The following is a 14,224-nucleotide window of genomic DNA, read 5'->3' on the forward strand; positions in this document are numbered from 1 at the left end:
AAAAATCCCGTTTAAGTTTCAGAGGAACTTGCAGATTCTGTTTCTGGCTGGAGGCCTTAGGCATCTGATTCGGGCACCTGGCCAGCGTGTGTCTGTGTGCGTGGAGGCAGTACAAGCTTCCCAGCTAGAGCGGCTTGAAAGTTTTAATTTCTGTTTCGCAGGAAATTTGGGGGGGTGGAGGGGAAGGAGAGCTTTAATGGATGTGTTATTAATATGTAAGAATATTCTAACCTATACAGTATGTGTAGATTCATAGATATTAAGGTCAGAAGGGACCATTGTGATCATCTAGTCTGACCTCCTGCACAACGCAGGCCACAGAATCTCACCCACCCACTCCTGCGAAAAACCTCTCACTTATGTCTGAGCTATTGAAGTCCTCAAATCGTGGTTTAAAGACTTCAAGGAGCAGAGAATCCTCCAGCAAGTGACCCGTGCCCCATGCTACAGAGGAAGGCGAAAAACCTCCAGGGCCTCTTCCAATCTGCCCTGGAGGAAAAGACGTATCTGGATGAGGAAATAAGATTTGCGCATGGAAGTTTGGGCACCGATATAAATACTCAGGATAGTGCCATGACCCTATAAGAGGGTGAACCACCATGTGGAGAGGATTCTTTTTCCTTTTCTTTACCCTTAAGGACTCTCTTGTTTTGGCGATCAGCTCAGCTTTTGCAATACAGTTTAACGACTAAACACCCACCCTGATCGCCACCATCTCAGGAGTGGAGGAACCTGGACCATCAAACGCATTGGGCATGCCAGAGACCAGGCTGGTCCTGTCTCCCACTACCAGGTCCCCAAGGAAGGGCGTGAGTATACTAGTTTAAGTGGCTTTGTAAAGGGATGATATCACAAGGATCGATAGTACTGTACTACTACTATGTGGCTCTGTGGTTTGGGGTGTTGATAACTCTTTCCTTTATTTTCATAAAAATCTCTAAAGCCCTGGCTTTGGCCACAGTCTGATGTCTTTGCCACATACCCCGATGTCTTTGCCACATACCCCGAGGGTCCGGACAAAGTATTGAACTCTTTACATTCTCTCATTCTGTATCATGATTTTGGGACAAGAACCTAAGTCTTCTGGTCAGATCATTGGCGAGCCTATAATAAATCAGCCCTACAAAAAATCAGGTAAACAACGGATAGCTAGGCTTCTAGGCTCCTCGCTTTCTGCTAAGGCTGATGGGGCGCAGGACCAGAGATTGAGCCGGGAGCCTCGGAGCTTGGACTTCCAGGCTCGAGTTCATTTTAAATGTTAAAAGTGAAACATTTTGATTATTTCAAACTATTTTCTCCCTCATCTCTGCTGGGGTAGGGAACAAGAGAGGAGGCTGGATGGTTTTGCTTCCTAGTAGCTCCTTCTCCCCTCTCCTTCACAAATAGAAGGGAGACAACAGAGGTCAGTTTAAAGTGAGCTGCACAGGAAGACGAGTTGAGCTTGAAACCCTTTTGCAGTTTTTCGAAGTATCAGGCTAGTAAACCAAACATTTCCTTAAAAACACATCTGGCTTCGTTTTCAAATTTCAAAATGTTATTAATGTTTTGAAAGTTTCAGCCAGTTCTGTTGCTGATACTTAAGATGAAGAAAAAACTCACCTACGTGTTCTTTGTGCAGCAGAGGGCAGCAATAAAAGGGTAGAAATATATTTTTAAAAAATCATTTGCAAGTCACTGTCCCAGGCTCGCTGCACCTGTCGCCTCTCTGGTTTGTCTGAGCACACCCTCGGGTACTGGGGCTCACGCTCCCCCCTCTTCTATAGATTGTGTGTGTGTGTGTGTGTGTGTGTGTGAATTCTCCACTCTTAGAGCTCTATTTACCACTTAGGAAACTAACCACTGCTTAAAATGAAACAAAATCCCACGTACCATTCAATAACCGCGCAGGCTTCGGTTATTGACAAAGTGCTCTAGTTCAAACAGGAATTCATTGGGGCGAGTCCTATCGTCTGCGTTCTGCAGGAGGGCAGACTATTTGTATTATTTATACGATCATAGAGCCTAGACACCCCAAACATGGACCGGGCCCCAACAGTGCTGGGTGCTACCCCCCTGCGGAACAAAAAGATGGACCCCAGCCCCAAAGAGCAACAGTCTAAGCAGATGATCACAATGCCCCCTCTGGGCTTACCCTCTGTGAATGAGTGCTTGAAGGAGATTTTCTATCCCATGGAAGTGGACAGAACAGTTGCCTCATGGGCCATCTCTACAGAGTTATGGTTGAGAGCTCCTGTTTTTAGTTCACCGATATAAATATTTATTCTTCACGGGAACTAAATGTGGTACACTATAAGGAAGGCCCGTTAGACAACAGCTTGACGCTACGCTCAATGACAATACTGACATGTTCACTTGCAACAAATAATCATACCCATATATTTTAAAGACAGCAAGTGGCAGGGACTGACAAGTATAATCACAGAAATCTCAACCACCTAAATAAAAGAACTGCCATTCATAACACTATAATCCAGAAGTAAAAATGCGGATAGGGACCAACAAAAAATTCAAATGTATTGTAATACTTTTTAATTAAATTCCTTTTTTGTAGTATGTAGTTTTAAGCTGGCAATATTTTTAATTTAGTGGGTCTTCATAAAAGATAACTGCTGTAATCCCTTAAAAGAATATTTACATTTAGACAAATCGTAAAACCAAACAGTAGTGACTGAATGTAATTAATTTACAGCCACATGCAGCAAATTAAAAATTAATCTTAATCTAACACATTACAGAACAAAGAAATAATTGGTGCAAAACAAAAGCTGTGGTTTTTATAAAAAAAAATTTATTCAAGGTTCAAACAATTAATACAATATCAGAGAGCACTAAAGAGTGCATTAAAAACATCAATATTACTCAAGAACCAGTCTTCCCATGAGTGTGCGAGGGGCCTGAGGGGAAAGAGGTAATATGTTAAAGAGACCAACTATTTGTTGTTTTTGGTCAAATACAAGTCATTCATTTTATACTATATGCATAGAATATACAGAGCATTGTCTAGTTTGACACACACGTGCACAAACACACGTAAACTCAAGATTAGTTTTGAATAAAACCAGGGAGATTGTATTTTCTAGGTATTTTGTAGTCCTAGTTCAAAAAGGTTTCAGTTTGTCCAAGTGTACTCAGGTGTGACCTCACTTTACATGGAAGTGGTGCGGTACTGTACACTCACACAGTAAGTATTTGATTTGCATTCTCAGTGTTGGACAAACAATGAAGTCTCTGTTTTAACATTTCACAGACTGCCTCAAAGGAAAACTGTGTTTGGGCAGCACACAAACAGCACCCTAGTGGGGGAAGCTCACAATAACTGAGATTATTCTTTGTGGTTGGAAAATGATCAAAACTACAATGCAAGGAATGACAAGAACTTAACTCCCAATGAGAAACGTGTGCTCTACGCTGCACAAGGACTACAGAAAAGCTGGAAAGGGATAAGTGTCCCCAAAGAATCCAGTCTTTAAACGTTGGTTATGCAAGTGTATCTGTCATTGACTTGACACTAACACCATCTTTTCACACCGTCATAGCATTTCCTTTGTTTAGAAAGGACTTTAGCACAGACAACACATCACGCAGGCAGAGGGGCATGTCCAGCCCTGCCTATGGCTTGGGTACAGCAGAAGGTCTGACCGGATGATTACATTTGGCCTTAAAAATCTATGTCCATGGAATTTTGCGACGCAGCTCTCATCTCTGCTAAGCTCCTGTGTGGCCCTGCAGAACTTCATCCAAAGTCTCCTAGCTAAATGAACGCTAACGCTCGAAAATGGGTCACCCTCGTGATCCTCGCTCAGCTGACTCCTCTATACTCCAATTCTTGCTCACCCCTGGAGTAACTGCCACTGGTGTAACCCAGGGCACAAGCGGGTCAAGTCTGCCAAGAGAAGGGCTGCAGCAGCTCCAGGCTCCTGGAACACTTTCTCCACCAGAGGTACACAGCAGGCCAGCACCGACCCAAGTGTGGGCATGGCTGGAATGGCTGGGCAATATGCCGAGGCATGGCCCTCCAGGAGCACTGAGGAGAGACTCCCAAATGAGAATTAGAACTGCCCTCGCTACGCAGCCAGACCCCTAGGGTTGGGGTCTATGGTGCAAATGCCACCAACCTTTTGCACCAGCAGGAGTGGATCAAACCCCACTAGTGCTGGCAGTGTTGGGTGAACTGACCCACCAGCTCAGTGGGGCAATACTGCTCCAACTCCCTGACACTCCCCCACGGAGGGGGTATGTCTGGGTAACTGGTTGGAACTAACTGAGGGCTTGTCTACACTTACATTTTATAGCGCTCTAACTTGCTGGCTCGGGGGGGTCAAAAACACACACACAGACACCCCCGAGCACAGCAAGTCTGAGCGCTTTAAAGCGCTAGTGTGGACAGGCTCAAGTCTTTGGAAGGTGGCGGATGCATTCTGCAGTCCAAAAGGGAGCACATTAAATTCATACAGCCCGACATGGGTGGTGAAGGCTGACCTTTCCTTGGCGGATTCATCTAGTGGTACTGGCCAGTACCCCTTGGTTAAGTCCAAGGTAGAGATGAACTGGGGGGGCCTGTCCCAGTTTCTCCCATAGTTCATCTGTGTGTGGCATCGGATAGTTGTCTGGGCGAGTTACAGCATTTAGCTGACGGTAGTCCACGCAAAAACGTATCTCCCCCTCTGGTTTGGGAACTAGAACCACTGGAGATGTCCATGCACTGCCAGAGGGGTGGATTACACCCATCTGTAGCATACCCTGGATCTCCTGCTCTATAGCAGTTTTAGCTTGAGGAGACACCCGGTAAGGTTGGGCTCCAATTGGGTGAGCATTACCTGTGTCAGTGGAGTGGTATGTGGAGGTGGATTACCAAGAGCGCTGGGAGAGCTCTCTCCCCATGCTCACATGTGACCACACTCACACTTCAAAGGGCTGCCGTGGGAGCATTCCCGCGGCAGCGCTGTGAAGTTTCTAGGGTAGATGTAGCCTTACTGCTCACAATGTGCACAGGAGTAACAGCAGAACAATGAGTCTCTAGAGCCTCAGGAAGCTGCATGATTTACTGATTTGCGGTCTCCTTCTTCCTAGTTAATCTTTAACACCTCTTAAGTCTGTTATGGAAATGGGCCCACCTCGCCTACAGTGCAATAAAACCAATAAACCTGCCATTCAGTAATGCATGGCAGAGAGTCCAGATCCCAGCAAGGATCCTGAAGCCAGCCACTCTGTTGGCATCACAAAATCCTGCAACTGTTCTATCAGGCCAAGGGAAAACAACCCTTCTGATCTTCTAGCATGAATGACAGCCTGCTTAAAACATTAGCAAAGCAAAACCAGTACCTAGGTCCCGCCTAATCAAAGACCTGCTGAAGCAGACACTGTAAATTACAACCATTTGGTAGACTCTACGTAAGCCTGTTTGTTGCGTTCGATATTTTAATCCATATATTATCTTTGAACGAGACTGTAAGCTCCTGGGGCAGGGACCATCTGTGTGTTCTTTGTTCATACAGCGCCTGGCAGAAACGGGTCCATTACCGGGGCCTCTACACGCTACCGCAATACAAATAAATGACAAAAGTAGAGTTCAATGAAACCAGGGTAGGGTGACCAGATGTCCCGATTTTATAGGGACAGTCCCGATATTCGGGGCTTTTTCTTATATGGGCACCTATTACCCACCACACACTGTCCCGATTTTTCATACTTGCTGTCTGGTCACCCTAAACCAGGGCCTAAACCACATCCCACTGAAGTCAATGGAAAGACTCCTCGAGATTTCAAAGGGCTTTGGATCAGGCCCTAAATAAAAAGCTTGCCCTAGTCCAGGACATTCCTTAAAGTGGAATAATGAAGAAGCCACTATAAACAACCAGGCAACTCCCTGGCTACTTATTTATTTGCTCTCAATGACTCCGATCTAATTTAGTCTATTGACAAGTTAAAAAATTCCCAATCCCACCCCAGCAACGCACAATCTGGCCTGTACAAATCAGGAGCTGTTCATGCCTCTTATCTCACCCCTGAGATAGAGCCTGCCGTCAGAACTGTTCTGACAGTTCTATTAATAGCATACGCACCAGAACACAACCCGGCTTGCTCTCCAACAGCCACGCTGACTCCACACTGCTAACGAGGGGGAAACAGTAGTTCCTCTCCTCCCCGCTCTGTGCGGCAGAAGAACAAATGCACTGGAGGAGCAGCTTGGTTTTGAAAGCCATCTTTGTGTTTGTGCGAGCCAGACAGACGGATACACACACATTTCCGAGGTTGTACACTACCACTGAGGGTGTACATTACAGCCAGTCATTAGGCTTGAAAAACACAGATCAGACAGAAAAACAACTAAGTACAGAAAAGCGGCAAAGAGGCAGAAGCGCGCTGTCTGCTCACCGAACCTGGCGCTGACAATCCCAGACAGCCAAACAGCACCATGCTATGGCGCAGGACAGCTCATGCCGTGTGCTTCTCCACGTATTCATTACAATGCAAGTGTGACGTCTGACGTACTCTTCCACCATCCTGTTACATGCAGAAGAGGGGCAGTCATGATCTTTTTAGGGAAAGGTACTGAAGTAACAGCCCCTGGAGGCTGAATGTCTATTAAGCCACAGAAAAACTTCCCCAAGATTGAGACACTTGGTAGAGGTGATGTGGGGGATTGTCAGTTGCTTCTTTAAAATTCATCTAGCCTTTATTAGTGCCCAGCCGAACGGTCTTCCTCCTCCTCCAGAGCACAGGATGGTTCTCACAGGTCGAACTGCATTCCACGCCTTGGCTGGCTCTGCAATGTGAATAGCAAGCACATTGCAGAACTCACCTGGTGATGCAAGTCTGGACAGACCGTACCTTTCACTACCTCGACTTTGTGAGTTTTACAGTCTGGTAGGAATGGATGTGGAAACGGCTGACATGCAAGACCCCTGCTGATTGGAGCCAAGGTGGCCCGTAAGGCTGATTAAACCCACAATAGCCTTCTGTTCCTATTGCGATGCTATGTCATTTCACTTCACAAGCGGCGCAGGCTGCAGCTCTGTGAAATCAGACCCTTAGGGTCTCTCTCTGTTCCTGATACTCGCCAAAAGCCAAATGCTCCTAATCTTTTATGGCATCCTGGGAATTTAAACAAGTGACTGCACTCGCATAGCCATCCAGGGAATTACACTGATGGTCAAGGTTACTGGAGAGACTGGAGAGCCTGTTCACAAGCCCAACACCCTCCTGCTCAGCCGCCAAATGAACAACATGTCAAAAGAAAAGGAGTGAGTCAGCACACCAAGCGTACCACTGAGCAGCCACACAAAGGGACATAAATAGCACAGATTGCAGGGAATGCCAATTATATGCTTAGATCCTGAAAGCACCTATTGCCACGTACTGTGCAACTGAAGCGAACGGAGCTACACCTGGTCAGAAGCATTAACCCCTAGAGCGTTGGCAGAATATTGCCCTTAATTTGGAAAGCTATGTCAATGTATTCTTAACGAAGCCGGTCATATAAAGCGAAGATTCCCTTACAGAGGCCAGACGGTTCATTCCGGAGCCTTAGTATAGTGTTACTCTAGCAATGCATCTGATTAACAAGGAACTTTCTTGATGAACTCCTGTTGCCAGGTACTTCGAAAGCTTTCCCAAAGTAGAGCTCTTTGGTCTTCCCCCTCTCAGGAATGTTCCCAGCTCAGAGGGAACTTTGATTTGAGAAGCTGAATAAAGTTCCCCTTGGTCACTGGCGTGTTACTCAAACATGAAATAAAAATGGAGACACTTGCACCCTGGTAACACCAATGCTTGATCATGTGAGTTTGCATTCACACGTATGCGTCAGTTTGACACAAGAGGGAAGCTGAACGCAAACTTTCTTGTATGTTTAAGTGTCAACAGAGCCAGAGAACAAGTCGTCATTTCCCCACTAGTTTTTACATTTTTCAGCTCCTAGTATACAATAGACATGGTCTAGGAAGAGCATGCGCAGAGCTGACGCGCAATCCCAGAGCGATCATCATACATGATACAGATAAAAACTACACTTTAAAGAGCTGAAACACAGCGTCCGCTAGTCAACAGTGGTCTCTGGTTTGGCAGAGCAGCTGTCACTCCTACACTCCTGCCACTGCGATGCCTAGCACAATCTGACCTGCGAGTATATAACTCACATAACTACACTTACAAAAACTGACCTGCCGGGCAGTCTCTAGGGCCCCCAACAGACTCTTTCCAGGTACATATAAAGGGGACTCCAAGCGACCATCCAAACACGTTTCTTTGAACTTCAGACTTGTCCTGGCTTAAAACCCCAGTGGGGGCCAGCAGTGCCTTTGACAGCTTGGACAATATTGGGCTGGGAAATAACGAGGTGACGGTCCTTTGCCAGTGAAGCTAAGCTGCTCCCGTATTCACTTATATTCACTGGTCCTTTGCCAGTGAAGATAAGCAGATGCTCACTGCCCATCTCCTTCATGCATTGCCCGCTTTGTAATGGCCTGAAAAGAAAAAGGTCATCAAGAGCTCTCTCCCAACCCTGAGGGCTGGCTAGAAGCTACACAGTGGTGATGCACTGAACCCTATGGAAGGATTCAAAGACCCTGGCTGTGGGGGACACCTCCATAGATAAACAGGTATGCCAGATGCCAATATTTCAAATGCCCCATTGGGCAAAGCACCAAGTCTCTCATTGATGGTCCCTCAGTGCATTTTCAGTTCCATTTCAGAAAGATGGAAAACCTTTGGGACAGGTCACAACCATGGGGCTAAGTGAGTAAATTCACCGCTAGAAAGGAACAGAGGACGGAGCCGCGCGTGTGTGTACTAGGTCTTGATCTGCTCTCCCACCTTTCCAAATGGCTGATGCAATGATCATGGGAGTGAAGTAGTGAATTGTACACAGTCACAGAAAGAGGGAACCAATGCTCCTTGCGCCTCCTTTGTTTTAAAAAAATCATATTTGTTTATGTATAAGATGTGTAAGAAGTGGTTCTCTCTTTTCGTACATTAAAGCAACTATTAACAAATTTAGCTCAATATCACCTCCTCCCGCCCCATATGCTGCTATTAGCTTAGTCAAATAGCAGAACAATAGTTTTCTCACTGCATATTTCAGCTCCTACCCTAAGCTAGAATATTGTTGCCACTCTGCTGAGCAGAGGTTGGTGTTTTGCAGGGGCGTTTCCCATGGGAGGAAAAGTCACTGATGGGGAGGAGGTTTTTTTAAGTGTAACTTGTTTTATTTTCACCCCTCTTCTCAAAGAGAGGTAGTCACAAACAGCAAGCAGGCAAGTCCCTCTTCTCAGAAATCTCAGCCCCAGCACCAATGGCGAGTCCTCAGGAAGCCGCTCTGCCTCAAGAATGGGCACTCATTAGAGGGATTAAAGCAAAGAGCAAAAATTCTCCATGTTTGCAACAGCTCTCCCAAAAAGAAACAGCATCACAAAACACACAGCATTTATTCAAAGACTGTACCCTGCCTACATGAGAAAAGAGATGAATGACTAAGTAGCAGAGTCACCTGATAATCTCACTACAGTATGTACAGCCGTAAAAAATCACTACCTTGTCAACCCCCAATTCCTATTCCAGCTCCACTGTGGCCATTTAACCTCAACAGAAAACGTTGGATTTTTGTGGCTATATATTATTCTAGAGAATCAGCAAGGCTATAGCCGGTATTACAATACTCAAAACAGGTGCTGGAAACTCACCTTACTCCAGAACAGTAAGAGCTTCCTTCAATGAGTCAGATCTTTGAGCGTTAATTTCTCCCTAACTCAGAACCCTACACCACCTTTCCGTTTGGATGTGGAGGCTCAAGAGACCTCAGCATAGAGGATTAAAGCATCATTGTGGCCCATCCCCGACCCTGTGAGCAGTGAGATGGAGGCAGTTAGCCTGTCTGAAGCAGAATACTGCCACTGGCTCTGGGTGGACACCAAGCCTGGAGCACTGGAAATGGATGTACAGGCATGACTGTCTGGATACAACGTTTTAGTGAACAGTGAGTTTTGAGGTGGGCTAATATAATAGTGCAAGGGGGTGAATTTAAGACCAACTATGCAGGTTACTCATGTGTGTATCAACAGGCTTGTCTCAAATAAACACATTTATTCACTGTAACAACTACTGAAAAGTTGTTTTAATACAATGTATTAGGGAAGGCATGAGCTTTTCCGCTTGCCATGCACATCTAAGTAGCTAGCTTTATGGAGCCATCCGAAGGGTATCTTAAGGAACGCTATTTCTCAGCAGTTCTAGTGCTGCAACATGTTATTCACCTCAAGCATCTGAGATGACTAGTGTACCAGAGACTGGACCCATCGTGGAGTTTCTTTGCAAGATCTACGCTGGAATACTGACAAGTCAGATATTGTTTCTTATACTGATGGAAGGAAAAATCTCAAAATGACTTAATTTTTTCTTTAAAAAGCCCTCAAACATGGACAAAGCTCAGGGCACTGAGCCCTCCTCACTCTGGGCATGAGCGCTGGTGTGGACCAGACCAATGGTGCACCAATGGTGTGGACCAGACCCAGGATTCCTACCTGCCAAGGCTGGGATTGTGACTTTGTTCCACTCCCAGGGCTGATCGTATTCATCTGCGGGCCTGTCGTCATCCTGTGGCAGCTTGCTCTCTCGTAAGCGCTGGCTCACCAAGCTGTCAGTGTCTGACTCCACACCATTGCCTTCTGGTTCATAGGGCGTGTCATAGAGCTGAATGCCTTTCTGCTGGGACTTCACGCTTTCTTGCCTTTGAAATTCTGTAGCAAAGAGAGAAAATAATTGTGTTAGGCTGACCACTGACTATACCTATATATTGAACAATTGTATAGCATTAAACACAGGTGAAAACGTGGCTGCAGACAGCAAGCTGTTTAAAAGCTTCCAAATTTATTTCTCTATTAGGTAACTGACATGAAACAGACTCAGGTCTCTGTCAATAATATTTTGCAGGAACTAAAGATAGCCACAATGTGAATGATTTCTCCTATTGCCCAGATGATGATAAAAATACTGGAGGGGAGAGAAGTGGCGACTAGATCACAGGAACCGTGCAGCACTTTGATGAGTAGCACTTCAAATGGGTCTGGTTGTATCAGCACATTTGAGCTCGCCATTATTCCCCATGTCATTTTGATACATGGCAGCACCCATAAGCAGTCACAGAAACAGAGAGAGGTCTTCATGATCACAGAAAGATGTACAGAGAGGCATTTGGGAGGCTACGTCGGATGGATGCTAATATGTTTGTTTTATTCGTTGAATCACTACCAAAAAAAGAAACATGCCGATACTACACAGAAAAATAGTCATGCTGATATAAATAGTGGGCCTGGGTCTCTACTGTGCCAGTCCAGTTTCAGCAGGGTATAATCCAGGCGTTAACACCGCGATGGACCTGGAGTAACAGTGGTGAATCACACCCCTAATGTTATAATACCTCGCTCCCACCTTGCACTTTCCATCAGTAGGTCTCCAAGCACTCTACAAAGGAGATCACGTATCATTAACTCCATTTTACAGCTGGGGAAATGGAAGGCCAGGAAAGGAAAGTGTCTTGTCCTGGGCCCTTCCGCAGCAGCAGAGCCAGGGTCAGAACCCAGTCCAGGTTCTCTCCATTGGGCCACACTGCCAAGATACGGCCTACAAGTTACAGACATTACTACTTAGCAGCAGCATTACAATAGTATTTCTTTAAAGGAGGAAACATCAATTGAAGGACTCAAATACACAAGGCCCATCCCTGCCTATTACTCTACAGAACATTCCCAGACGAAATTGATGGCTGCTGTTTTCCATCAGTGCCGCCATTATAGTCAAGAGATGAAATCCTGGACAGACCAGGATGGCTACACTATTTCCGCTCTCTGAGGAAAAAGCATATCAACCCCATGCAGCAGTGGTTCAAAGGGAGAGCTCTGAAGGCTCCAATGGGAATTTGGCACCTTACTCCCCTGGAAAGCCAATGAGAGTTGGACACATGACACCCATTTCTGCCTGTCAATGTCTCTCCCGAAGTCCTTCTGTGAGATTCATTTTAGAGGGAAAAAAACCTCTCCAGAGAAGTCTGACTAGGGCAAACAGCGCTGTCAATTACAGTGCATGGCTTACAGCAGAAAGCAGCGCGGGCGGAGGGACGTGCTGGCTGCCCTTCCCGCAGCCCCCACTGGCCTGGAGCGGCGATCTGCGGGCAGCGGGAGCCGCAATCGGCCGCACCTGCGGACACGGCAGGTAAACAAACCGGCCCAGCCCGCCAGGGGCTTTCCCTGCACAAGCGGCGCAGAACCCACTGGCTCGGCTTCTTGCAAAGGGCACCCCTGGGCCACCTGAGCATTCTCAGTATGGGCTGTGGGAGCATGCAGTGTGCCTCAGATCTTCCAAATGTAAGATAACTGACAGTCTTTACATTCGGCTTTCCCTGTAGTACACGGACAACAACAGTCAGCTCTACTGCAGTGAAAAGAAAGGGCACATTGGGAAACAGTTTTTGGAAATGGAAAGACCAATCTCACACCGAAATCCTCTCCTGCCTGAGTACAAAGACGGCTCGCAGGGGGAGTATTCTGATCTGGGTATTTTATTGCACATACCCTTTAAAATGTCCATACGGCCACCGACACATCTGGCTCCCAGCTTGCCAAGGCTCTGATCTAAAGCAATGTGTACTGCAGGGAGAGCAGGGTCCTGCACCGAGGCAAGGAGGGGTCTCCTCTGCCCTGCCTGGGATTCAAGAGTTTAACTGCAGCTGTGGGCCCCATCTCTGCTGGGCCAGACATCGTTGAAAAAGGGAAAGGTCAGACCGGAGGCCCCAAGAAGCTCTGCAGAGCCAGCTCCTGTACAGCAGCAGTAGCCATCAGGTTCAAAGCCGGACATTCACTTTCCTACTAGACCACACAGACCTCAAGTACTTGGTAAAGGCCACAACACCCTGAGCAGGAATCACAACGAGCAAACACGGCAACAAACAGAAGAGCCCTGTAGAGTTACTCATTTGGAAAAGGTTACTCTGGCCTCTCCAAGAGAGCCTAACAGTGAGAGGAATTAACTGCTGAAACAATTTACCCAAGATGATGGTAAATTCTCCATGACTGGCAAGTTGTAAATCGAGGTGGGATGTTTTTCTAAGAGCTCTGTGCTGGGAACGATTGTGGGGCAGGTCTCTGGCCTGTGCTATACAGGAGGTCAGGCTAACTCAGGGGCTCTTAACCTTTTACTTTGAGGGTCCCCCCCCCGCAACACGCTACAACTCCTCCACGGCCCACCCATGCCACAACAACTGGTTTTCTGCATATAAAAGCCAGGGCCGGCATTAGGGGGTAGCAAGCAGGGCATTTGCCTTGTGCCCCATACCACAGGGGTCTCCACAAAGCTAAGTCGCTTAGGCTTCGACTTCAGTCCCAGGTGGTAGGGTTCGGAGCCCCGGGCTTCAGCCCAACACAGCGGGACTTCAGCTTTCTGCCCTGGGCCCCAGTGAGTCCAACACTGGCCCTGCTTGGCAGACCCGCGAAACCTGCTTGTGGCCTCCCAGGGGCCCCGGACCCCTGGTTGAGAACCACTGAACTAGCTGATCACAATGGTGCCTTCTGGCCTTGGAATCCAGGGACATGCAAAACACAATCATGAACCCACATTAATCACAATCCGGCGTCACAGAATTCCATTTTTATTTATTATCTGTAATAATCTACATATAATGGATGCTTATTTCAAAGTATTTTTCTCAGTTACAGAACAACACAGGGGCAGGGCTGGTCAGACAATTATTTAATGACAGGGGATGCTGAGATTCAAAAAGTTAAAGCTTTCTAATTGTAAAACACAAGTTATTAACATTGGCTCAAAATAGAGAGCATAAATATCCTTACATCAAACTCCCAAACAGCAGTTTTCTGACTTTGCCTATCTGTAAATTATAACGGTTATTCATGGCCGTGTGTGCGCATGTGCGGTGAAATCAATGCTTATCAACATTAACTGATAAAAATTTACTCCAAGGCCCCTTCGTAATTTTGGACTTCACTACTGAAAAGTGATTATTTTTAATAGATCAACAAAGACTTGCAAATATCACCACCCCAACTGCATAATCCAACTTTCCAACATACAAAAAGAAAACTGATTAAGAGTTTATTGTTAAAAACAATACTTCAAAATAAATCCTCAGAACTACTTATGGAAGAACAACTTCACTGCTGGGCAGAAGCATTTCCAATGTTAACTCATACAGTCAAGATGCAAATAAGCGTGAAGGAAA

General features: G+C 46.3%; 1 protein-coding gene across 1 annotated transcript in view; it reads right to left on the reverse strand.

Moving 5' to 3' along the window:
• SHB (SH2 domain containing adaptor protein B) overlaps positions 1-14,224 on the reverse strand; it is a 150,529-nt gene that overhangs the window by 49,793 nt on the left and 86,512 nt on the right. The window contains exon 3 of the mRNA XM_073345717.1: positions 10,515-10,730. Coding sequence (XP_073201818.1) covers positions 10,515-10,730 — 216 coding nt within the window. The remainder of the gene's footprint in view (positions 1-10,514; positions 10,731-14,224) is intronic.

Source organism: Lepidochelys kempii, chromosome 5 (assembly GCF_965140265.1).
Source record: "Lepidochelys kempii isolate rLepKem1 chromosome 5, rLepKem1.hap2, whole genome shotgun sequence".
NCBI classification, from domain to species: Eukaryota; Metazoa; Chordata; order Testudines; family Cheloniidae; genus Lepidochelys; species Lepidochelys kempii.